Raw genomic sequence first — 25,858 nt, 5'->3', positions numbered from 1 at the left:
CTCCAACCCTTCCTAGGCCGACCCCTACCCCGCCTTCCTTCCACTACAGACTGATACACTCTTGAAGTTATTCTGTTTCGCTCCATTCTCTCTCTCTCTCTCTCTCTCTCTCTCTCTCTCTCTCTCTCTCTCTCTCTCTCTATATATATATATATATATATATATATATATATATATATATATATATATATATATCTATATATATATATTATATATATATATATATATATATATATATATAGGGGATATATATATATATCCCCTAACGCATAGCCTCTCATATATATGATGTGTATTACCACGTATGTATACTAATGTGTTTACTTTTGTTGCAGACGTGATCCGGCAGGAAAGAGAAGCGCGAGAAAACACAGGTATGTATGCTTGTATGTATATATATGTGTGTATACACTATGTATACATGAATGAATGAATACTGGGTTATAGTAGCCATGCTTACATGGAGTCTCATTCAAAGTTAGTACCATGAAACAAGCCTAGCTGGAATAGGACAGTTTTTTTTAATATTTTTTTTTTTTTTGCTAATTAGTAGAGTAATTTAAGATTTCTTTATTATGATATCCAAAAATCCCATAGATAAAATCAGTGTTTAATGAGCCCCTTTCATTTATATTTTTCGTATTTAGTTGATTTTTGTCTTACAAAGCTAAGCCACATACAAGCTTACAGACGAACACACAAGTATGCAGATGTTTCTCTCTAAAGTTGTATTATGACTCGAAGAAAAAGCTCTAACAAGAGCGAAACATTATGCAAATAAAGAATTGTTCTGTATACTTGTCTTTGTCAAGATGTATATGTGTGCTGCGTCCTTCAACAATCTTCACCTTGAAGAATCTTCAATCCTGAGCTTCTCTTATGTTGGGTCTCACTGCATGGTTATATCCTTGTTAGGCTTTATAATCTTTTATCTCTATATTGTCAACAGTTGAAATGCTATCATACATTATGAAATTATGTTCCAATGATGATTATTTATTAATTGTATTTCATATACTTGCTGGTGCCTACATCATCACATGATGACATGGAGAAAAGATCAACACAGTTCCTGAGCCACAATAACCTTCGCTAATAAGAGAAACAACTGACAGTCTCCTTCATTTACTCTGCCAACTCTGTTTACCGACTATTGAAGGTGTTTCAGTGGTGTTTAATACGATTTATTCCGCTAATAATCAAACAAATGACAATCTCTTCACCTAATCTGCCAACTCTGTTTACCGACTATTGGTATTTAATACGATCTCTGCCGCTATTAAAAAACAAATGACAATCACTATCACTTAATTCTCTGTTTATGTACTCTTAAAAAAAGGTGTTTCATTGGTATTTAATACGATTTATTGAGCTAATTTAAGAAGCAACTGACAGTCTCCTTCATGTAATCTGTTTTATGACACTTGTGTGGTGTTTGAGGTGATAATGGCAGTTTGTTAACGCTAAGATGAGTGTCTCTGCATCCCTAACACTTAACTGAGTGCAACACAGAGTTCTCTTCACTATTCTGTAATTTCTACCCAGTCCCATCATGTATTTTATAGGATGTTTTGCTGATTATAGAGGTTTATGTGTAATACTTTTTACTCAGATAATAACAAATGACATTAGAAGGACAATAACGACAAATGAACTGAGAAATTACCTGACATTCAGACTATCTTTACCCTATATATATATATATATATATATATATATATATATATATATATATATATATCTATATCTATATATATATATATTAACGTATGAACGAAAAGTGTACAAAGCTGCCATGTTCTTGCACATAGATCTGTGAGTGTTTCAAGGGAATACGTCCGCAACACATCAAACAAATTTTCAACCCAGCAACTGTTGTATAGCGTCTCCTCTCAGCTCGCAAGATTTGCCAAATATTTCTCTCAGTAGCAGTGTTCCTTCTGGACTAAAGAAGGATAGGTAAATTAGGTGATTTTTTTCTTAACAGTTCACATCTCTACCTGGTTTGAACTGTGCAATTCCCGAAGGATGGCATATTAGACAAAATGATGTCAATGAAATTATTAAGAGAAGCCTTGCCACTGCCTTGCTGAGAGAGAACCTCCATCTTTATTAACCAGCAACTCAGACACGCCTGCCAGCTGCCTTGATTGGATCACAATACATGCTTGGAAGAGTGGCAGTCAGGTGGTATAGACTCGACTTGTGCACCTACATCCCTAATAATGCTGGTAAGTAAGGCAGTGCTGCAGGTTGTAGGGAAGATCACAAATTAAACACGTATATTGATATGACCCAGTAGTACCACTCCTTCCTACAGGATCAGAGATCCTTGCATCTGGAAAAGGCATTCAATGGTCTTCTACTAAGACCTGGATTCAAGGATCATCGAAATCACCAGAGACCTCAAGGATGCCACCTTTCTCTTGCAGTGCCTCAGCGTGACGATCCAGAGGAAAAATACCTGTTGTATCCCGGGGTCCTGGCTAGAGGATGGCCATTTGGGCCAGGTGGGCCAGTTCCAACACCACACACTACAATGACTACTTAGTGGAGTGAGAGATATTGGAGAAAGTGTAACATAGCTCCAGTAAAAAGCAAGGGCACAATAAGAGAACACTGTATCAGCATCTGTGGTCCTCGGTTCAACCTGCTGCCAACAAGTATCAAAATTATCGCTAGAACACCTGTGGAAGAGTTCAAGAGGGAACTGCATCGTTACCCCCTCCAAGTGGCAGATCAATCAGGCAGTGAAGGCTGTATCTGCCAGCGGGTCACTAACAGCAACAGCCTGGTTGAAGAGGCACTCAACAAGGAAACACTACCAAAGGTCGGGCTGGTAGGCTAGAAACTCCCTCGATATCCCTCACAGGTATATCAAACGCATGTGAATTTGTTTGTTATATTTATATATTGGTCAAGTTACTTGATGTGACCTCCGATGGAAAAGTGGATCAGGTCACGTGGGTTCACCACTACCCTCTTCTTCTTTCCCTAATACAGTAATGGGCAAGCATGGGTCACCTTGGCAGGGTGTTGCGTGTTGAGATGGAGGGAACTCACTCGTCCACCCATGTGATGGGGTAACGGTGGTGGGGGTTGTGGGTGTGGTAGGGAGGCGGGGGAAAAGACGGTGGGGGCTGGTCTTCGAAGAGTCGGATTGCCACTGCCAAGGTTGTGGTTTTAATTGCAAGCTCTGATAGATGAAGAATTATAGACCGGTCTCTCTCTCTCTCTCTCTCTCTCTCTCTCTCTCTCTCTCTCTCTCTCTCTCTCTCTCTCTCTCTCTCTCTCTCTCTCTCTCTCTCTCTCTAAACACAAGTGCTTTTACTAGGTTAGGTTAAGCTAAGAGCTGTTACCTACCTCAGCTTAAAAGTCTTTCCCAGTATTATCTTTACTGAATTTTTATTGTTATGAAACAAGCAAATAAGAAATATGATATTAGTGCTAATTGTGGGCCAGAGATTTTTATCTGGTCATCTGAGTTTATTTCTTTAATGTTGTTATGCTGAACGAACTTGTTCCAGACTCTAGTTATTCTAGGAATAAATAATCTTAGATGAAGGGATGTTCTTGAGAAGGGAACAGCAAGAGTATTGTTGTTGTTTGCTGTCCGTCTTGTGGTATAGAAGCTGTCTTCTTGTTGTACACAAAACAGAGTTCAGTGTAGCATTTTGAGGTATTTTGACAGTATTGGCCTTGTACATAACTGGTGTTGAAGGTTCTGCTGAGTTGAAAGATCCGTTCAGGCGAGAGATAAGTCGTCTTGTACAGTTCTCTGTCGTCGTAGATAAGACGTAGTACGGGCAACCCAGTAAAATGGAGCATACTCAAGGTGTGAATTCAGTTGTGCCTCATACAGAATTTTGCAGTTTTTGCTGTTGAGCAGGTACGAAATGCTCCTTAGTGCTGTTAGCTTCGTGACTGCCTTGCTTGCAAGATTCACTGCGTGATTCTTTTGGAGTCATATTTCACCCCTGGAATATCCACCTCGTCCTCAGGTTCTAACATTTTCATTAATTCTTACCACTGATCCAGCATTAACATCATGCTCTCTAGAGACCATCATTTGTGTTGTCTTAGAAGCATATATGTATAGCTTGTCGTTTTCATGAGGTTGATCTATCTGTAAATTGGTGATTGGCGTGCCTGGGGCAACTGGCATTTCTTCTCTTGTATAAGTAACTGTTAGAGTATAGGCATTTGCATAGGCATAGGAGTGGGATTCTTCCATAACAATGGATGAAGCACATTTCCTTTTGTAACACTGACACTGACTGTATGTCTTGTAGCCTGACTCCTTGTGAACTACTCATCTACCTTGGAGGTAATCACTAAGGAAATGTAATAACCAGAGACTCCTAATAAGTGCCAGCTTTGCTAAGAGTCCCTGGTACCATACTCGATCGAAGGCGCAAGCAGTGTCTTATTGCTACTACACAGTTGCTCTTGGATTCATCCAGTGTCTGGTGTCACATAGTGGAGAGGTTTAACAGATCAGCTGCAAAATGACCTTTTCCGAAACCATATTGAAGTTTTAATGAGATATAATTTATTTTGTCTTATTGTAACCTCTGACATTTTTGACACAGTTCTTGTGGTTAGCGAAAAAGATTCCCCAACTCGATCAGGGACTTACATCTTGACGGCAAAATTTCTAGAAAACAGGTCAACTTTTTCTTGACTGTTGGTAGAGACAGTCCCATCCAGTCGAGTCAGAGATGGAATGAATTCGTTAAATGAATATCCTTGTCGATACTTAACCAAGGACCTCCAGGTTTAGGAGCTCACTCTACCTGGTGCCAGTTTTCTTATCTTGTGTGTCTGCCTCCCATATAGAGATCGCCCAGTTTTGGGCTTCCTTCATTCCCCGACAAGTTTACCTGTGGAGGTTCCTGTTATAGGTGGTAGGATGCTTCTTGAAAATTCTTTAAACTTCTACTTGACACTAGCGACCTAGTAGCAACGACAGCCAAACCAAGGCTGATCTGAAGGCTTCGGTACATACTGCCGGTGAAGGGATGTGCTTGTGTTGGAGGATACGTTCGGTGATGGCGTATCACTTGGTTATTAGCATCACTTTGGAGAAGAGGAGTCTATAGGCGTCAATCTCCCAGCAAAAGGCCAGCCAGTTTACTTTTTTTTTTCCACTGCCAGGTTGTGCGATTTTTCATTTCTCTCTGCTGATCCTTCGGTATTGTATAGAGACTTGTGATTAGATGAACTAACATAACCAAGAGATTTACAAATGACTGTGCCTTCAGATAAATCACTCGCTACTACAGGGTCGAGGGAGGAGTAAGATAAAAGTAGGAAAGTCTTCAACGTTTTTCATGTCAAACACTGCAAGAAGTTCATTAAAATTCCTCTGTAAAAAACTAGTTAAGGTCACCAACAATTATAATAATGGTGACTTTTTTTTTGAAACAGAAGGTAGGCCACATTGTCTATTAAAGGAGTTGATCGAGTCTGCTCGTTGTGATTGAGGTCTAATATATTGTACACACTTGTACGGAGGTACAAGGGTTTATGCATAGCTTGAAGAACATCAGTTGCAGGTGAATATGAATGACATCATCAAGGAAGGAGCTGGGCGTGCATACATTTAGAAAAACATATACCAGTGTCACCTCCGTGACCTTGACTGTCTCGTCGTATCCAGCAATTTTAGAAACACTCTCTCCCTCTCCCTTACATTCACTTTCATTCTTCCTCTATTCTCCCGTCCTTCTCCATATCATTATCTCTCCCATCCCATATAAGTATTTTCTTATCTTTCCACTTACCACTGCCCTTTCTCTGGCCCCCTACACCAACCAGCACCCACCTACCCTGGTCCTGTCACTCCACTAAAGAGGTGTGTGGTATCAGTGTCTCGGCGTATACCCTTTATGTTGGTAACACTACACTCGTATCCTTCTCTGTACTCACCTAATTGTACTTATCTAATTGTAGTTGCAAGGGTCGATTCATAGCTCCTGGTCCTGCCTCTTCCCTGGTTGCTACTCTAGTAATGAAATACAATGAATTAACGTTTCTGAAAGAGGGGGCTGCAGCCCCCATGAGAACTGGAGGCTGACTGAGAAATATTTAAAAAAGATACCTGATTCCTTCCACACTGTAGAAAATACAGTTGTTGTTGTTGTTGTATTTCACTTAGACTACATCCTGGTGCACTGGTGTGTACTGACCTGCTCCAGCTCACTACATCCTGATTAATCTTCCTTGATCTTAGCCTCATATGACCTACTTCACATTGGGCCGGCTAGTAAATTTTAATCCCCTAACCTTTGTACCCCCTCAAGGAAGGTTCCTTGATGTTGGTGAGGGGCTCTTGATTTAGGGAATTGGATCTGTGCTCCAGTTCCCCGAATTAAGCCTGAATGCCTTCCACATCCCCCCCCCAGGCGCTGTATAATCCTCCGGGTTTAGCGCTTCCCCTTGATTAACATAATATAACATAACCTTTATACTAGGGTTTGTATGACCCATACGGATTTAGAGCATGTTGTTTGTGTTAGTAAATGGACGAAGAGGCAACTAACGTGACATTTTACTGTGACAACGTTTCGCTCTCCAGGAGCTTTGTCAACGGCTTGATAAAGCTCCTGGAGAGCTAAACGTTGCCGCGATAAAGTCTCATTAGTTGCATCTTTGTCCATTTACCTAACATTTTAACAGTAATTCTATTATTATTACCTGTTTGTAATATAAGGAGGTGATGCCAGGGCGCTTCCATACTTGTGATACGCAGTCTCTGGCTTTCTTAATCTCAGCAGGAAATTATAAGATGATTATTATTATTATTAAAGATTAGCCGGTATTCTCCCGGCCCGGGCCTTTTCCAAGTGGTGGCCCGGCCTTGGCTCCCTCTTTAGGGAGTGTCTGAGACCTAAGTCTCCCATGGGAGGAGGCACAAGTACCTCCTCATCTTTGGGACCAACTGTCCCCAGGCCTAGCCTGGGGCCACAAGCTAGGCCTCTCTGGTCTGCCATCCCCGCCCCAAGGGGGCTAATGGGAATGACAGTCTTATGAGCTAAAGGCTCGGGCTCAGGCACCTACCCTGCCCTAGAAGGGCTGGGCATGGTGTCGATATATATAAGATGATGTGAGCTTATACTGATTTTTTAATGTTTGGTAGTTTTGTGGTTTTTGTAGATTCCGGGGGGTCATAGCCCCCGCTGCCCAGTCACAGACAAGGCCTTCTAGTTGATGGCACGGTCGGTCAGGCTGTTGATACTAGCAGCATGCAGTTCAGCGTAGGCTGTGGAGTTTCGTGTGTTCAGGGCGGTGTTAGTAGTAGTGCGGGTTTGTGCGTGTGAAAGGGAGGGAGAGAGCGCATAACGCACGGATGGTGGGGGTAGAGAAGGAGGTGCCCAAGACGGGTAAAAAAAAAGCGAGGCGGGAACCGAAGGTGAAAGTTGTACTGTGAACCTCCAGAGGTCTAACTGCTCAACCTTCAGCGATACCACCACCGCCACTTCTTCCTCTTAATATTCTCCCTAATCTTTTTTCCATCACCTCCTCCTCCTCCTCCTCCTCCTTCGTCTACGCTTCCTTTTCTTTCTTTTCCCTTATATCCGTCATCCAGTCACTATTATCAGGTCACATCCCTAGACAGCCTGTGTTGTAAGCTGGGTTGATGCTTTGTTTATCAAGGCTGAAGGTGAAGATGAGCTTCCTGCCTCTGGGGTTTTTACATTCATTATATTATATATAAAACTACTTGTCCCGATCGTGATTATTCCATGTCAAAACAGCTTTACTGAGAACTCCAGTGACCTAGTTCTATGTAGGCTACGTGGGAGTCGTCGCCTTTGTCAAGAACACTTTAATCCCTAAAGTAAGAAATCAGTTAAACTGTATATATATACTGAGAGATATATGTACCTCTCCGTGTATGTACACTTTAGTCTTGTAGATTAAATTGAACTAATATTGTGTCATATGCATCGTGTTGTGATCTGAATCACTGGTTCACTTTAGTGTTAGTATTCTGTATGATCTGAATCACTGGTTCACTTTAGTGTTAGTATTCTGTATGATCTGAATCATTGGTTCACTCTAGTGTTAGTATTTTGTATGATCTGAATCACTGGTTCACTTTAGTGTTAGTATTTTGTATGATCTGAATCACTGGCTCACTCTAGTGTTAGTATTTTGTATGATCTGAATCACTGGTTCACTCTAATGTTAGTATTCTGTATGATCTGAATCACTGGTTCACTCTAATGTTAGTATTCTGTATGATCTGAATCACTGGTTCACTCTAGTGTTAGTACAGTATTTCTTGTACGCCACGAAGAAAACTCTATAACTAACTTGAAAAATCTTATAGACATTATTGTAAAGTCTACAAACTCTGCAAACATAAACAACTTTGCGGAAGTTGTTCAACTTGCTGTCATTTGATGCCAATTAAGTGTTTTCGTTGAAGTGTCATCTGATGGCATCGAAGTGTATGTTCTCTTATCCCTTCTGAGTGGCGACGCTTACTTGACCATGGTGAGGTTCACTAGCTCCTCCCGAAATTGTTCCATGGGTTCACCGGCTATTATTTTCAAAGAGGGAAGTGTTAAACGCATAGGGGTCAAACAGCGCCTGGGGGAATGAGAGGTAATCATGTTTGATCAGAGAAGGGGATAGTTCCAGTTTCATGGATAGAGAGCGCTCTTCACTAGCATGTAGGCGCCCTCTCTCGTGAAGGGTTTGGTGCTGCGGACTATCCTACCTATGAGCTTTGCGTGGAACGTGAACCTTGCGTGGAACGTGTTCAGCAACAAATCCCGGATTCTGACTTGGTGCTCACCAGAACACCCAGAGTCACACAATGATTAAGACTGATCACATTTTAACCTGATTACTGGTATTATATTCCGTAGAACATTCACAATACAAGTTCCTCTCGGAGCTTGAATTATAATGAACGTTTCGAACGGCGGGCAAACCATTTGAATTATGAGGTTTAAAGTCTGTCGATTGCCTGAGGAATCAACCGTGACGGATAAGGCTGCTATCATTTCAAGAATACTTTAATCTCTAAAATAGGATCTGAAGTAAATCGCGTATATACAAAGAGAGATATACACCTTCCTGTGGATATTCACAAGTACAACCTTTTAATTGTGCGATCTATACGCATGTCCTGGTCTCAGTAAATTTCTGAATATTCTGAACAACTTGTTATTTAACAATTACAATAAATAAATACAAATTTAAACTAATGTTGAAAAAAATAAAATTTGTATATGAAGTAAACATGGGACTGGAACCTGGCAGCAGAGTGGAATGTTGACTGGACGACGAGTGTAAACAATGACTGTTGTTAGAGGCACTTTCGCCTGGACTAGTGACCAGAGCAGACTGATATTACTGTGTTAAGGCTTCTGCTTTTGTGCACACCCTTGTAAATCAGACGAGAGTGATGAGTAGTAGTGAGCTGAGGTGTGTCTCAGCAGTGGTGTGGTGAACTGAGGTGTGTCTCAGCAGTGGTGAGCTGAGGTGTCTCAGCAGTGGTGAGCTGAGGTGTGTCTCAGCAGTGGTGAGCTGAGGTGTGTCTCAGCAGTGGTGAGCTGAGGTGTGTCTCAGCAGTGGTGAGCTGAGGTGTGTCTCAGCAGTGGTGTGGTGAGCTGAGGTGTCTCAGTAGTGGTGAGGTGAGCTGAGGTGTGTGTCTCCTGCAGGCTGGGATGAGTTCGGTGGCGGCGCCCTATGGGGCCACCACCGCCATGGCCGACCTCGACGCTATCACTGATGAGGAGCGACTCAGGATAATGGTGAGTCTTCCCCATCACCTTCCTCTACTCTGTTCCCGTTGTCTTCCCCTACTCTCTGTATATCAAAGGTGTACAATACCGACAAGCTAAAAAGACACATGTGTAACACCTGGGTATCTTTACCAAGAGACTTCTAGTCCATCAGAGTTTTATCAATCTAATACACAGGAATTTAGATAGGAGACTTTTATAGTAGAGTGATGCAGCAGTGGTAGACGTGGTCACATGTGGGCGGGGCCACTAGTGGAAGTAGATGAGGCTCTTTAAGATGGGTCAAAGATTTAGCAGACGAATTGTATAATCTAGTATTCTCCGTACCAATTCAACTTGAATGCTAAATCTCAGGTCCATCTAAGAGGCCTGACCTACTTTCACTTGTGGGCATCGCTCTCCTATAAAAGACTCTCTTCTCATTTCTCCATATTTAATTGATAAAAGTCCCTGTTTAATGAGACCCTAATGGTTCTCATGTGTTTTAGTCCTCTCTTTATCACCTTCCCCCTACTCTCCCCATCACCTTTCCCTACTTCACCCCATCGTGTCCTGAAACAGACTGGACACAAACCGTCTGGACCTGGTCTGGCTATGAGTCACACCACCAAAAGCTAACCCAATCTAACCTGCAAAAAAAAAAAAAGCAGTGCTAGAAGATCGTAATGTTTGGACCATGTGAATGGTGGTTGGTTGAAGGGTAGCACCCTGGCACAACCTTGGTTAACACACCTGAGTGAAATCACCCACACACATGACGGTACATACCCAGACTTGGTCCTTACGGTTGGTCTCTAGCTCCTTGCCCCGTCTATGTGACTCACAAACAACCAGCTTATGCATGCCTGCACGTTTTAATATGTACTGACACGTTCTTCCGAGCCTCTTGTATCTTACAAACACAAGCATGCAAAATGATGAATGTATCCACACATGCATGTCGACTTATATATATACCTGTGTTTTTTACATATGTATATTGATCATACTCGTATATGTACTTACAAACGCACGCACACGCACGCATCCATGTTTCTTACAGAGACCTGTGTGTGTACTCACCTATTTGCACTCACCTATTTGTGGTTGCAGGGGTCGAGTCACAGCTCCTGGCCCCGCCTCTTCGCTGATTGCTACTAGGTCCTCTCTCTCCCTGCCCCATGAGCTCTATCATACCTCGCCTTAAAACTATGTATGGTTCCTGCCTCCACTACATCCCTTTCTAAGCTATTCCACGGCCTGACTACTCTATGACTGAAGAAATACTTCCTAACATCCCTTTGATTCATCTGAGTCTTCAACTTCCAATTGTGACCTCATGTGTCTGTGTCCCATCTCTGGAACATCCCGTCTTTGTCCACCTTGTCTATTCCGCGCAGTATTTTATATGTCGTGTGTGTGTGTGTGTGTGTGTGTGTGTGTGTGTGTGTGTGTGTGTGTGTGTGTGTGTGTGTGTGTGTGTGTGTCATTTAATATTCTGACGGCTAAGGTAAGTCAGTCATTAAAAGTGTTGGATCATGTGGTGTTGCCCAGGTTATGCTGCTACACTATGTTAGCATGAACGAGTTAGTACACACACAATTCTTAAACCGCTTTAGGTAAATTAACTTCACTAATAGAATATATTTGTAAATATTATACAAGGAAAATTATGCACTTGAGTGAAATATATAAAATATTAACAGCAAAATAGTTAGCTCATGCACCATACACTTGAAAGCTTGTATATAATGAATGAATTACGTATGTTATACTGTCCGGTATGTATTAACAAGCAGTTTGTTCTTATGTCTGTGTTATGTCTGTTCATTGTTCTATTTTTTATGACTGCACCATAAGAGGGATACCAAGAATAAGGAGAGGAAGGATTGGGTAGGATAGAACAGTGAAACAGGTTGTAGTAAACAGGAAGAGAGAAATAAGAAACGTAACGTTACTGTTAGTGATTACGAAATGGATCATCATCATCATAATAATAATAATAATAATAATAATAATAATAATAATAATAATAATAGTCTTTATTTCTACAAGTATCTATAACTTGTATAGGTACCTACATCTGTCCTGCTATACAGAAAGTCTCTTGTTAGGCAGAACATTTCGGAAAAAAATGGTCAGTTTTGTCCCCAGGATGCGATCCACACCAGTCGACTAACACCCAGGTACCTATTTTACTGCTAGGTGAACAGGAATAGCAGGTGTCTTAAGGAAACACTTCGTAATGTTACCACCCGTACCGGAGATCGAACCACGGACCTCAGTGTGTGAGTTGAACGCGCTATCAATCTCTGTTGGAGGATAGACAAAAATGAAATTTATCAGCAATAATATTCAGTTTTATTATGTCAGTTGTACTGTTTTTTTGTCCCTTGAGATTAACATTTAACATTTCTGACCCAGTGTGACCTGTATATTTCACTTTTAATGAGTTAGTACGAGGCAGGTGAATTATATGTTAATGGTAATTAAGATGACCTTTATATGTTAGCCGCGTCACCTTGTTTCTCAAAGTTATTCATAATACCTACACTCATACTTAACATTACGAATCACTTGTCATTTATAAACTCCTTTACTCACCACCCATAACCACAAATTGTACTACCCATACTCACATGTGCACTCACTCCACTCATACTCTCTCTCTCTCTCTCTCTCTCTCTCTCTCTCTCTCTCTCTCTCTCTCTCTCTCTCTCTCTCTCTCTCTCTCTCTCTCTCTCCACTCGTACAGATTTTCTAAGTTTGAAATATGTTTTCATATGGTAGAACACTTGTTATATACATTTAAGAATTTTTGCATGTCTTTGAGTATTTTTGGACAAAGTTGAACTTCAGATTTTGAGCACTTACACAAACAACTTACACAAACAACTTACACAAACAACTTACACAAACAACTTACACAAACAACTTACACAAACAACTTACACAAACAACTTACACAAACAACTTACACAAACAACTTACACAAACAACTTACACAAACAACTTACACAAACAACTTACACAAACAACTTACACAAACAACTTACACAAACAACTTACACAAACAACTTACACAAACAACTTACACAAACAACTTACACAAACAACTTACACAAACAACTTACACAAACAACTTACACAAACAACTTACACAAACAGCTTACACAGACAACTTACACAAACAACTTACACACAACTTACACACAACTTACACAGACAACTTACACAGACAACTTACACACAACTTACACACAACTTACACAGACAACTTACACAAACAACTTACACACAACTTACACACAACTTACACAGACAACTTACACAGACAACTTACACAGACAACTTACACACAACTTACACACAACTTACACAGACAACTTACACAGACAACTTACACAGACAACTTACACAGACAACTTACACAGACAAACTTACACAGACAAACTTACACAGACAAACTTACACAGACAACTTAACAGACAACTTAACAGACAACAGACAACTTACACAGACAACTTACACAGACAACTTACACAGACAAATTTACACCGACAACTTACACAGACAACTTACACAAACTTACACAGACAACTTAACAGACAACTTAACAGACAACTTAACAGACAACTTACACAGACAACTTACACAGACAACTTACACAGACAAACTTACACAGACAACTTACACAGACAACTTACACAGACAACTTACACATACAACTTACACAGACAAACTTACACAGACAATTTACACAGACAAATTACACAGACAACTTACACAGACAACTTACACAGACAAACTTACACAGACAACTTACACAGACAAACTTACACAGACAGCTTACACAGACAACTTACACAGACAAACTTACACAGACAGCTTACACAGACAACTTACACAGACAAGCTTACACAGACAGCTTACACAGACAACTTACACAGACAACTTACACAGACAAACTTATACAGACAACTTACACAGACAACTTACACAGACAAACTTACACAGACAACTTACACAGACAACTTACACAGACAACTTACACAGACAACTTACACAGACAACTTACACAGACAACTTACACAGACAAACTTACACAGACAACTTACAGACAACTTACACAGACAATTTACACAGACAAACTTACACAGACAACTTACACAGACAATTTACACTTCAGTCACTCCAGCGTTTTTTCGGTAAGAACCTTGCAGTTTGCCACATAATGGTAAACCTACTGGGTAAATTACTGAAATATTTGTACAGCAGTAAAGCACGAAACATTGTGCTATGATAGGCTTGTCCTTGTAGCATTAGTAAACATAGGATAACTGACTTAAACATATCATGTCACTTTGTTTATTCGTTGTTATACATGAAATAGGTTTAGAGCACACTGGATGTTTCCCACCAAGGTAGGGTGACCCAACGGAGGAAATACATTCAACGTCACTCATTTAACAGCGGTCTTTAGGCATGAGATAAAATGTGTTTTAATGGATGTGTATTAGCCGGTAGAACGTGCTTTGGACGTATCTTGTGGTAGAGTGAATATCGCTTTAGATGTATGTTTTAATGGTAGAGGTAGTGTCACTTGTGATGCATCTCGTGAGGGTAGAATGTATCTGCATGAAGCCAGGATGCTGAGTCAAGTATTGTGTTGGCAGTGGCAGCAAGCGGAGGACTTCGGGGAGCGTCGGCGGATCAGGGCCAGGATGTACAAGTTGAGGGAGCAGCGTCTGAGGGAGATGATGCAGAATGACGAGGAGAGCTTGGGCACCCTTAACGTCACTGATGACGGAGGCGTCACAGAGTGTTCAGAGACAACCATCACCGTCGAGGGAGGGAGTGACAGTACCCGACGCTCCTCTAACATACAGGTAACACACTGACATCTCTCTCAGTATCCGTAGCTGTAGCTGGGTCACTATATTCTCCAGTCTCGTCTGCCAGGATATAAGGTCTAGTACCTTGCTGAGATTCAAACTTCCATTGTGTCCTAGTATCCCTTTCTCTCGTTTTTTGTGTGTCACTGTTCATTTGATCCTGAGTAGTCCACAGGTAAGGTATCTGAATGGTCCTAACGAGTTTAATACTTCTCATAAAATAAATACAGATCTTTTCACTGTTTATTTCTCTTATCACCCATATACTATACATAGCATTTTGCTCATGTAGATCTTTTTTTTTTAATTTACCATAATTATGTACATCAGTAAAAAAATTATTGAGGCCTTGTTCAAATTTTGAAACTTTTTAAAATAGTTTTATGTAGTAAATCATGCAAAATTGAAACTAGGATAACCAAATACATTTAAACCCTATTGTACATGACAGTTAGAGTGGGGGAAAAACTAGTCACATTTGTTTGTTACAGTCCGTCACAAAGGGTAGATTTCCTAGTGTTGAGATCGGTCAGCCAGAGCTGCCATGTCTCAGGAAGAAGGAATGGGGATAAAGAAGGGCCCAAGAGCTAGAACTCAGTCTCCTTATGTCCTTAGTTAAACATGTTAGATCATCTCATGAACATTCCATCCACTTAACAGTATTCATACTTTAATGTGCTATACATTAGAATCAGAAATCTTAAAATTCATTATTTTTTATACTCTTAATATAATGTTGCAAAAAAAATTATCTTTTATTTTCTGATTGGTGAGGAGAAACTTAAACATGGCATCGTACATTGTATTATTATTTAAGTTTTCATGGGGTTGACGGGTAAGCTAACTGAAGTCACACTCGTAGGACCGAAAGTTCCATGTAAAGGACCATCACATAACTAATACCCCCGTTAGGAGAACTTTTCTCATTTTTCCAAACGCCAATACACCACCGCCATAATTTGGCATGGACAGAAACAATTTATTCAGCACTGTCATGTTTTTAATGAATACAAAATTAAATGTAACATTTGGCTTTTCTTGTAATGCTAGATTTGCAACTTTAAGAATATTCTAACACAGGTGACAATGCACGTGGATGGGGACTCTGCCGTGACTGAATCCATATCGACACAGAACGTTCGTCTTGGTGGACTTACAATGCGTGGGGTGGACACCGTCTCCCTCGAGGGCCTCCAGCCAGATGACATCATAGAAGAACGTATTCGCAAAGCTAGTGAGGATCGAGCCACCAGGTTCCAGCGTATCATGGGTGAGCTGTCAGACAGCGAGGCCAACAGCGAGGGAGAAGCTGTTGTTTCCATCACAAAGAATACTTACTCTATTCAGTCTAATGCTCTGGCCGGTGGAGGTTATCTCTCTATGAAGAATAAGGAAGTTCGAGACTCTGTATCTCCCACGCGCATCATGAGAGAACGCAGATCTTCTGCTGAGGATGAAACTTCTGCCAATGAAGGCCGCCTTATTTCAGATGACGAGGTAGCACTCAAGGCTGACAGTGAAAATGTGCTACAAGCTATGCAAACATCCACCTCTAAAACATCCTCCTCCAGAAAAACTTCAAAGGAAGAAAAGACATCAACAAGAACAACAAGGTCCAGACAATCAGAAATACCGGTTCGTAAAGAATCATCATCTCGGAGAGTTAGTGAGAGGAAGACTTCCAAAGAGTTAGATCTGAGCTCAGTTAAACGTACTGGTGGAGAAAAGACATCCCCAACATCTCCCACAAAACACACTCCAGGAGAAAGTTCATCTAGAAGCCAAATGCCACGAAGAACGGGTGCTCAGAAGGAAGCTCCTACCTCACCTGCCAAGTCTCCTACAAGGACAAGCAACAAGGGTGTACCTTCAAAAAAATCAAAGCTGGCAGAAATAGAGTCCAAAATGGAAACGTCTATCATGTCTGAGTTAGACAAACTAGATTCTTACCTTAAGGCAAGTGTCAGTGATGATGATGATGAGATAATCATGGAAGAAGAGGAGGACTGTGTGGATGACTCTGGCAACATTGTGAAGATGCTGGTGCAGACACGTCGCAAGAAAGATGGTACCGAATGTACTGCTCGTCGTGTGGCCAGGTCAACGAAAGTTGTCAATACTGAGAGCGAAATTGACGAAATTCTTATTGGAAATCCAGACCATGAAGTGTTAGAGCGAGACGTTGCTGAGGAGGAAGACAAGGAAGGTAACAAGATAAAAATCATCACTGAAACCCGGCGCAGACCCGATGGTATTACCTATACTACTAAGAACATCTTAAAGACTTCCAAGATCTTTGATTATGATCATCCTGAAGACGTTGCTTATAATGAAGAGGATGAACTTATATCCACTGATGAAACTGAAGAAACTGATGAGAACGGAATTACAATCCAGACTATTACCGAGACGAGGCGCAAACCTAATGGTATGGAATACACTACCAAAAAGGTTTACAAAACTTCTAAAGTCAAGAGCACCCAGATCACTCCATCAGACGATGACGAAGTGATCGACACCAAAGAGACAGAAGAGAAAAAGGATGATGGATCGATCATTCGTACTGTGATCGAGACCCGTCGTACCAAAACGGGTGAGGAATACACCCATAGACAGGTTTTCAGATCACGTAGGATGACGCTCTCAGGAGTAGATCTGCAGAAGGGTTTACCCATCATGCAAAATGATGACGAAGTGATTAATAAGAAAGAGAAGGAGGAGACAGATGATAATGGTGTCACTGTAAAAGTGGTCACAGAAACCCGCCGGAGGAAAGATGGGTCAACTTACTCATTTGAATATGTGCTTCGCACTTTCCATGGTACAGAAGACGATGTGAAGAAAATACCTGTTGGTGGTCCAGGCTCTTCTAACATCGCTGTCAGTGCTGATGACGAGCTTATTAATGAAGATGTAAAAGAAGATGTTAAAGAAGATGGTTCAACGGTGAAAACTATTATTGAACGAAGGCGTGCTAAGGATGGCACTGAATACTTACGTCACCGCATCATGAGGATTCCCAAGATGCCAGAACCAGTGCTACAAGTGGCTAGCTTAGATGACGAAGTGCTGCAGGAGGAAGTAAAGGAAAAAACGCTTAACGATGGCACACATTACAAAGCCGTGACAGAACGCCGACGCAGCAGTGTGTCTGGTCTTCAGTACACGCTTCGCAGAATGTCCAAAACATATCAGCAGCCAACTCACCATCCAAGGTCATCAGAAGATGAGATATTAGATGAGAATGTTACTGAAGAAGAAACAGATGATGGGACTGTGGTCAAAACTGTTATTCAGCGATACCAGAGGCCTGATGGATCAGTATACACTACACACAATATTCACAGGACTTTCAGTTCGCCAGCCCCTGTAACGTTTGTCGGAACTGAAGATGATGAACTTGTGGACCAGTCTGTTGATGAAAAAGAGACTGAAGATGGCTACATCATCAAGACTGTCATTGAAAGACGCAGACGTTCAGATGGTGTGCAATACACAGTAGAACGAACAGAAAAAACATCCAAATTTGGTCCACAAGTTCACATAAAGTATAGAGGTAATGAAAGTCCACGGAAACCTGAGGAATTTGTTCAGTTAGGAAGTCCAGATGACATGGTGGTAAGCTGTGAGGAGAATGAATATGAGGAAGAGGACGGCACCATTGTTAAGAGTGTAGTGGAGATCAGAAGGCGTGTGGATGGCACAGAGTACACCACAAAGACCGTGATTCGGTCCACCCCAGTCCTGGTTCCTGAGCGAGAAACGAGCTATGTTGTCATTAAGCATGAGGGAGGAAATGACGATGAGGAAGTTGGCTTCTTTCCTTCACTTGATGATGAAGTTGTTTACACTCGTAGGAAAGAGGAAATTGGTGACGATGGGGAGCCCATCAGCGTTATTATTGAAACCCGGCAGAGTAAAACATCGGGAGAGAAATACAACATAACAAAGAGGGTTCATACTAAGGATGTTGTTTTGACTGAGGAAGGAGAAAAAGAAATTCCAAAAACAATAATGAAATCCACATTAGTTGCAAACATTGCTCCCAGTAAAACAACCAAACGTGAAAACAAGAAACCTAGCACTACTGAGGAGCCAGAGGATGATCAGGATGATGTTCCTTATGGTTCTGTTTCAGCATTAAAGAATAGATTTGTTCCAACTTCCAGTAAAAAGACAGAGTCAGCAGACAAACCAAGCAAGCCTGACCGTTTAAACACCTTGAATAAAAAGAAATTCTTTGAAGATGCAGCTAAGACTGCAGGTGGAAGTTCACCAATTCCCAAGTCAACTCCTAGAAAATTGGAACCCAAAGACCGACCACGTGAACCTGACAAAGATGCAGCAAAGAGAGATTTACTGCCTGCATTTTCAGATGATAAGGCATCAATTGAAGTAAAACTCCGCATCGAGAAAGATCAGGCGACTGTTGAAGATGTGGAGACGCATAAATTAACGTACCAAACCAAGAAAGACCTACAGGAAAAACCGGACATCTCTGTTGAAACTAAGGATGTGGACATTAAAGATCTAGATACAGAAATAGCAAAGCTTGAAGAAGAGGAAAAGTGGCGCTACAAACAAGATCAACTTGAGCCTGAAGATATAGAAGAGCCAGAGGAGGAAATGTCTCCTGATGAAGTAGAGCCAGATGAAGAGGTATATTCACCATCAGAAGAGGAGCCTGCAGAGCCACTGCAGAAGCCTGCACCATCAAAGAAATCTCCCACAGCCTCGAGAAAAACAATAGAGAAACCCAGAAAGATAGAAGAACCAAGAAAAAAGCGTGAGACGAGTCCTAGGAAGAAGCCCGAGGCTGATGAACCATCACGTAGAGTTCCTGCCACTTCCAGAAAAGTGCCTTCAAAGGAAGACTCGCCCACTAGGCGTGTCCCTGCCCCAAGGGAACCAATTACACCCAAAGAATCTACAAAACGTGTCCCAAAATCCACTACTTCTCCACAGCGAGTTCCCAGCTCTCCTCATCGTGGCCGCTCCCCCAACAGATCAGGGGTGTCCACTCCTAGGGATGTAACTCCAACTGGTCGCAATTTCTGTAAAACACACAGGGAAGCAAATGAAAAAGAACCTGTAAGCCCAACCAGAACGCAGAAAAAGCCACGATCAACTGTTCCAACAGTCAAAAAGACTACTTCTCCTGAAGGAAAACCAAGAATGAATGGTGATGTCAGACGTGTACCAACAGAGCCAAGGATGAATGGAGACATTAACAAGAGGCCTGAAGACAGGACTCCAAGGACCAGAAGGCCAATTGAGAAATCCAGTGAACCAGAAAAGTCAGGTGTACGGCCAACGAAGCTCTCGCAGACTCCTAAAAAATCACCAACAGCAAGGTCACCTGACAAGCGGGAGCCAACCAAATCATTGCCCTCTAGGACTCCTGACAGGAAAAGTCCAACAAAATCTTCTGAGAGGGCTCCCAAGGGTAGATCTCCAGATTCTGAACAAAGGGAGAAACCAAAGTCAACTCTGTCTGTTCCAGAGTCAAGAGACCCTGTGGTTACACTTCCTGAAACTCCAATGAGAGAGGATATGAAAAGACTTCCTGTAGATGACGAACTTGGTCCTGAAATTGAAGATGTGTCTTGTGAGCCAGACTTACCATACCATACCATCCATAGACCCTCAATTGTCCGAGAACCATCTGAGCATCCTGCTATTGATTCTCAAGAAGAGGCATCTGATTCTGCCCCTGAAGAACAACCTGAATATTATGAAGAGCCATCTGATACAGAGCTCGAAGACAAAAAAACAGTGAAGAGCAGCAGGAAACCCCAGCAAGAACCTTCGCCTACAAGAGAAGATGTCAGTAAGCCAAGGAAGACGAAGCCATTGGAAAGTCGTCCAAGTGACAAGTCTCTTCCTCTTAAGGATAGTGAGGTACCAAGGAAGAAACAGCCAGAGACAAGAAAACCAAGAGATAGACCGTGGTTGATAGAGAAACGAAGCTCGTTTGAAAAGAAGCCAAGTGAAACTAAGCCATCCACTGTGAAGCCTGATGATGACAAGAAAGTTGAAAGAAGAAAACCATTTGAGCAAAAACCGAGTGAAGAAATTGTTAAAAAGCCAAAGGGAGGAAAGCCATTGGAAAAACTTCCCGATGAAGAAATTTATTCTTCAAGTGACAGTGAAGGGAAGGAAAATAGTATTACTGAAGAAATAACGAAGGAGGTAATATTGCCGACCCAAGAAGCTCCTGAAGATGATAAACAGCCACCAAGGAAGACAGAAGAAATATTTAAGAAGCGAACTGATTTTGAAAAGCCTGTTATTTCTCAGATAATTACAGAGAAGAATGAGAAAAATATTACCACATCGGATGTTGCAGCTAGAAGGTCTGTCTTTAATGTCAAAATTTCTCAACCTGACGCCAAAAAAGACATTAAACCAACACGAAAACCTTCGTATGAAATCAAAGAATCCGTATTCTCTAAGAGGTCTTTGTTTGAACAGCCAAAACAAGAACACATTCCATCACCCATAAGGAAGCCTTTACTTAAATCCTCAGTCAAGAAAGATGATAAACCTAAGCAACCAGAGGAACGAAAGCCTGCCAAGGAACCAGTTATAGTGCCCAAATATTTCCACCCGCTAGGTGAGAGTGATGGGGATGAACCTGTGGAAAAAGCTATCCCAGAACCAGTAGAAGAAGAAGTCAGGATGACATCCAGTAAGCTTGTGATGAATGCCATGGCAACAACCAGCCAGACTAACACAACTGAGGTACGTAGGGAATCAACGAAACAAGAGCCACTAAAGAAAGAGAGATCTCCTTCGCCCTACTCAAAGGAGCGTTCATCACTGCCTCACAGCAAAGAAGGAACCCCCGTACCACGTAGCAAGGAATCATCTCCTGCACCATTTGCCAAGGAGGGATCCCCTACTAGGTTCATCACAGGGAAGCCAATAGACAGTGGGATAAATACAAACAAAATTCGACGCATTGAGCGCACTGGCAGCAACAAAAAATTGCTAGAAGATTTGGAAGTCTCAAGAGACAGCCTTCCTCAATACCTCTCTTCCATTGAGACTATTTTTGATGTCACAATTCTCGAAAATATGGTAAGTAATTTTCCATAATTATTTTTTTCCTGTGAAATTTTGATTTACAGTACTTAGATTATACCATAATGCTTAAATTAAATAACATAATTTTTAACAGCATATTCTGCATAAGTATGATAGAGAATTAATTTACAGTTAGAGAAAGCAGAGACATATGAAGAGCGACGTATTATTCGAGGGCAGTTGAGGATTGCCAAACGACCAGGAAGCCGCACTACCACACCATCAAACACCGTTCCATCCAAGAAGTTCACTCCCGTCTCATCTCAGCCAAGACGTCCTGATGATCAAAGGGCGACCAAACCTGAAGATTCAGAGGAACCAAATCTCTGTGACACAACACGGAAACCTCTCTCAAAATGTAAGTTTTCACAATGAATGATCTGGTAACAGTACAGCCAATATTTTGTAGGAGTCTCTAAAGGTGCTTACACTCTAACAGCTTACTTATTTTTGCTAATTTTAAGCTTATTTAACCATCAGTGAGTTATTTAATTTTTCAGTGTCAGATGAAGGTTTTTAAAAAATGCTTTTGTTGCCAAAGGAATCTTCAGCTATTTACTCAAGTCTTGATGGTTGCTATTTTTTATTCCAGAACGTGAACACTTTACACAAATAAAGAATAATTTCTCACGCTAACTTTTTTTAACACATAAGTTTTGGCCCACACTAGCACTCCCTTCGCTGTCTATCCTGACCCACGCCAACAAACTGTCTTCCATAAGCACCTCCAGCTTCAAGACCTTCCATACTGTCCCCCATGCGGATCTCACCTCTTCAGGTGTCTCCGCCAGGAAGGGACCCGTAAATATTGGACGTCCCTACAAGAGACAGAAATCACGCACTGACTCGAATGGGTTTGTCTTATCTCCTGTGAGAGATAAAGACGGCAACCCCATGGTAGGAGTAAAGGGAATCGCACATAAGATCAGAATGTTCCAGTGTGAGTACCGCTCGACATAACCACCATGGAGGAACAGCTGCAGTGTAGCGTTGAGGGAAACTCTCTGGTTGCAATAGGACAAAAGGCAATGCCTGTGGTTTTAGTATGAGTGTAAGAAAACATTGCAAATAAATAAGACATATTTCTGGGTTATTTACTTAGTTAAGATTACACAGGGTGGCATGCACTAGTTTGTCTAGGTATTTAGTGAAAGCCGAACTCTGTTCTTTTTAGAATATTTTCACAAATATGGGCTTAGCGCTTCTTTTTGATTATAATAATAATAATAATTCACAAATATGGACTGGAGGGTTTTGTTATATTTGTGTTTCCCCTTCAAGTTAACTGTTGAATAATTCCTGTAAGGATGAATAAACTACTGGTAGCAAGTTAACATCTCACACTAAAGGTACTAGACTCTCCTGTCCTATGTTAATCCTTATCTATTGTAGTTGCTTTTTTTTTTTTTTTTTTACTAAACACTATACTTCAAGTGTTTTTGGGTAAAATTTATTACTAACAATGGTGAGAATAATGCACAACACCGGATTGCATGACGAAACTTAGCAAGCACATAACTCAAGTAATGGTTGTAGGCATCATGATGCATGGAAGCATGTGCCTGAATGCATGGCTTCTTCCTTTGTATTATTAAATACCTGAGTTACACCTGCTTTTTTGTTATTGTAAAGCACTTGTGTTATCTGTATTGTGCATCTCTCATTCCTATTTTCTTGTAAAATACGTCTTTTCACCATATCATTTAGACAAACACATGGTATTTATCATTTGTATTTTTTATGTTACAAAACGGAGATATTCAGTATATAACTAACAAAGTAATTTAAATATGTACGTATAATTTAAAACTGTTGGTAAATGAAGTGCTCTATACCGTGCTCTGTGCTTCATACTGAATGGACAATATTTTTGTAATATTTCAACTTTTAACGTTATTCGGAGAGATGAAGAGTCACAAGTAATAACATTATCTTTACGTTGACCTTAACAGTGGAAGAGCCTGACACCTTGCCAGTCTCTCAGCAACCAGAGGAGGACCAGCCAGCCTACACTACGTCTCCTGCCACGTCTCCCTCCAGCATCCGTCGTCCTCGAAAAACCTCTAGAGATTCCTTTGAGCCTGCAGAGGAACCAACACTAGAGCCTGCAGAAGCAGAAGAGCCTAGATCACCCAGGAAATATATTGAAGATGAACCAGAGAAATATGAACCTGATGAACCCAAAAAGCCAGAGAGACAAATCAAACCTGATGAGCCCAGGAGATTTGGCCGAAATATTCAGCCTGAGGAACCCAGAAGGTTTGGTCAAAATGTTCAGCCTGAGGAACCTAGGAAGTTTGGTCGAAGTGTTCAGCCTGAGGAACCCAGGAAGTTTGGCCGAAATGCTCAGCCTGAGGAACCCAGGAGGTTTGGTCAAAGTGTTCAGCCTGAGGAACCCAGGAAGTTTGGCCGAAGTGTTCAGCCGGAGGAACCAAGGAAAGCTGAACCTTTACCTAAAGTTCCAGAGCCCAGCAAGCCTGGGAAGACACAGACTCAACCCACCAAAACTGGTGAGAAATATTTTTATCTGTGTCTCTCCATAAGTGTACATTTCCCTTCACTTTATACCTGCTTCATGATGTTACAGAAGAAATATTCTGTACCTGTATATTTTACTCGGTATAGAGGGAATAAACTATATGGTGTTTAATAAAAAATTTATTACTACGTATGCAAGGTGTTACAGATATATAAAACTAATGCTTTAACTTTTCTTACTTTAATACTGTTACACCACTTTCATTGTCACATCTGAAGAACGAATTTATAAATATGTTGTTATTAGGAATGTTTCTCTTATTGACATGTTTTATTCTGGCTTACTCAGCACCATCTGACGAGCCATATTCAGAACCTCTTAGGTATCAGAAGGGACAAAGCCGCACTCCATCCAAACCCACTACAGAACAGTCAGATGTGGACAAGATTGTCAGCGCTTATGGTGTTGGACCAACAGATGAGAACGGCTTGCCACTCTTTGGTCTTAGAGCTCTGAAGAGACGCTCACCACCCACCACATGTAATTATTTACATACCTTGCTTATCCACATGATTATTACAATAAGGTTAAGAGATAATTATACTTCACGATAGAAATAATTTCTGTTGTCTCAAATGAAGGATAATTGATGTGTATATACCTGGAGTATACCTGGAGGGTGACGTGATCTTAGGTGCTCGTATTCCTTATAAGATGGTGCATTGTACTTTCAATTCCTTATATACTTGATGAAGCCAAGACCTAAGAAGGCCTTATAATAGAAGATTTTTCTGCTACCACTGTCTTTAAATTAAATCCAACTTACATGCTAAATGCTAATTACATACAGTAAAGATATAAAAGTTTTTTTGAGAATGAGGTGACTCAAGAAAATTATCCATTACAGGTGTGAGCACTCCCAGGGATGAGCAGACGGAGCCTACTAGCCAGGAGCCAAGACCTCAGGAGGAGCCACAACCGCACTCAGAACCAGAAGAAGAACCAAAAACAGAAGAATATGAGCCTAAGGACTCCTCTGGTAGACCTCTCTTTGGGCTTCGAGCTCTCAGAAAGCCACAACCTATAACCTCCACATCTACCACAGAGTCAGAGAGAACCACAACCGGTATAAGTTCATAGCAATACTTTTTCAATGACAATAACAATATTAATGATAAATATATTTTCCAGAAAGAATATGAATGTTACGAAATGGAGTCGACCCTTTTTGTACAATTAGGAAAGCCCATAACTATACACATCATTTTCGACAGACCTAATACTGTACATTAAAGCTGACCTTAATATAAATTGGCAAGGATGGGGAGTAATTCCCTGCCCTGCATTTATATCCTGTTAATGGGTTAATTCAGAGGGAAGAAGGCAAGGCTGTTTCCCCAGGGCCTGTGTCTACCATGGTTGGAGGAGGGCCAGGGACTAGGTCTCTTTATATATTATAAATTAACTGAAAACCCATTTTCCCCAAAAAAAAACAAAATTATATAAAGATGATAAATCAGGAAAAATCTGTATTATCTATAAATTTCTTTTTTTACATACAACAACCATCTCTCACCGAGACAGAACCAGAAAAGAAGAAACAAAGTTTCTCTTTTTTACATTTAGTAATTTATACAGGAGGAAGGGTTACT

At 41.0% G+C, this 25,858-nt stretch overlaps 1 protein-coding gene across 12 annotated transcripts in view; it reads left to right on the top strand.

The window, feature by feature from the left end:
* The window catches only part of LOC128700714 (titin), a 333,838-nt gene that overhangs the window by 123,447 nt on the left and 184,533 nt on the right, over positions 1-25,858 (top strand). For 10 of the 12 annotated variants that reach the window (XM_070097260.1, XM_070097253.1, XM_070097255.1 and 7 more), the window contains exons 2-9: positions 334-374; positions 9,681-9,773; positions 14,420-14,632; positions 15,719-21,721; positions 21,860-22,085; positions 23,680-24,237; positions 24,555-24,746; positions 25,114-25,332. In XM_070097260.1, coding sequence (XP_069953361.1) covers positions 9,687-9,773; positions 14,420-14,632; positions 15,719-21,721; positions 21,860-22,085; positions 23,680-24,237; positions 24,555-24,746; positions 25,114-25,332 — 7,498 coding nt within the window. In that variant the 5' untranslated portion in view covers positions 334-374; positions 9,681-9,686. Of the gene's footprint in view, positions 1-333; positions 375-1,053; positions 1,160-9,680; positions 9,774-14,419; positions 14,633-15,718; positions 21,722-21,859; positions 22,086-23,679; positions 24,238-24,554; positions 24,747-25,113; positions 25,333-25,858 lie in introns of those variants that run through there. The other 2 variants (XM_070097252.1, XM_070097261.1) reach the window with 2 other exon arrangements.

Source organism: Cherax quadricarinatus, chromosome 56 (genome assembly GCF_038502225.1).
Source record: "Cherax quadricarinatus isolate ZL_2023a chromosome 56, ASM3850222v1, whole genome shotgun sequence".
Classification (NCBI taxonomy): Eukaryota; Metazoa; Arthropoda; class Malacostraca; order Decapoda; family Parastacidae; genus Cherax; species Cherax quadricarinatus.
Note: the sequence above shows the minus strand (reverse complement) of the source record. Positions and strands in the feature narration are given on the sequence as shown.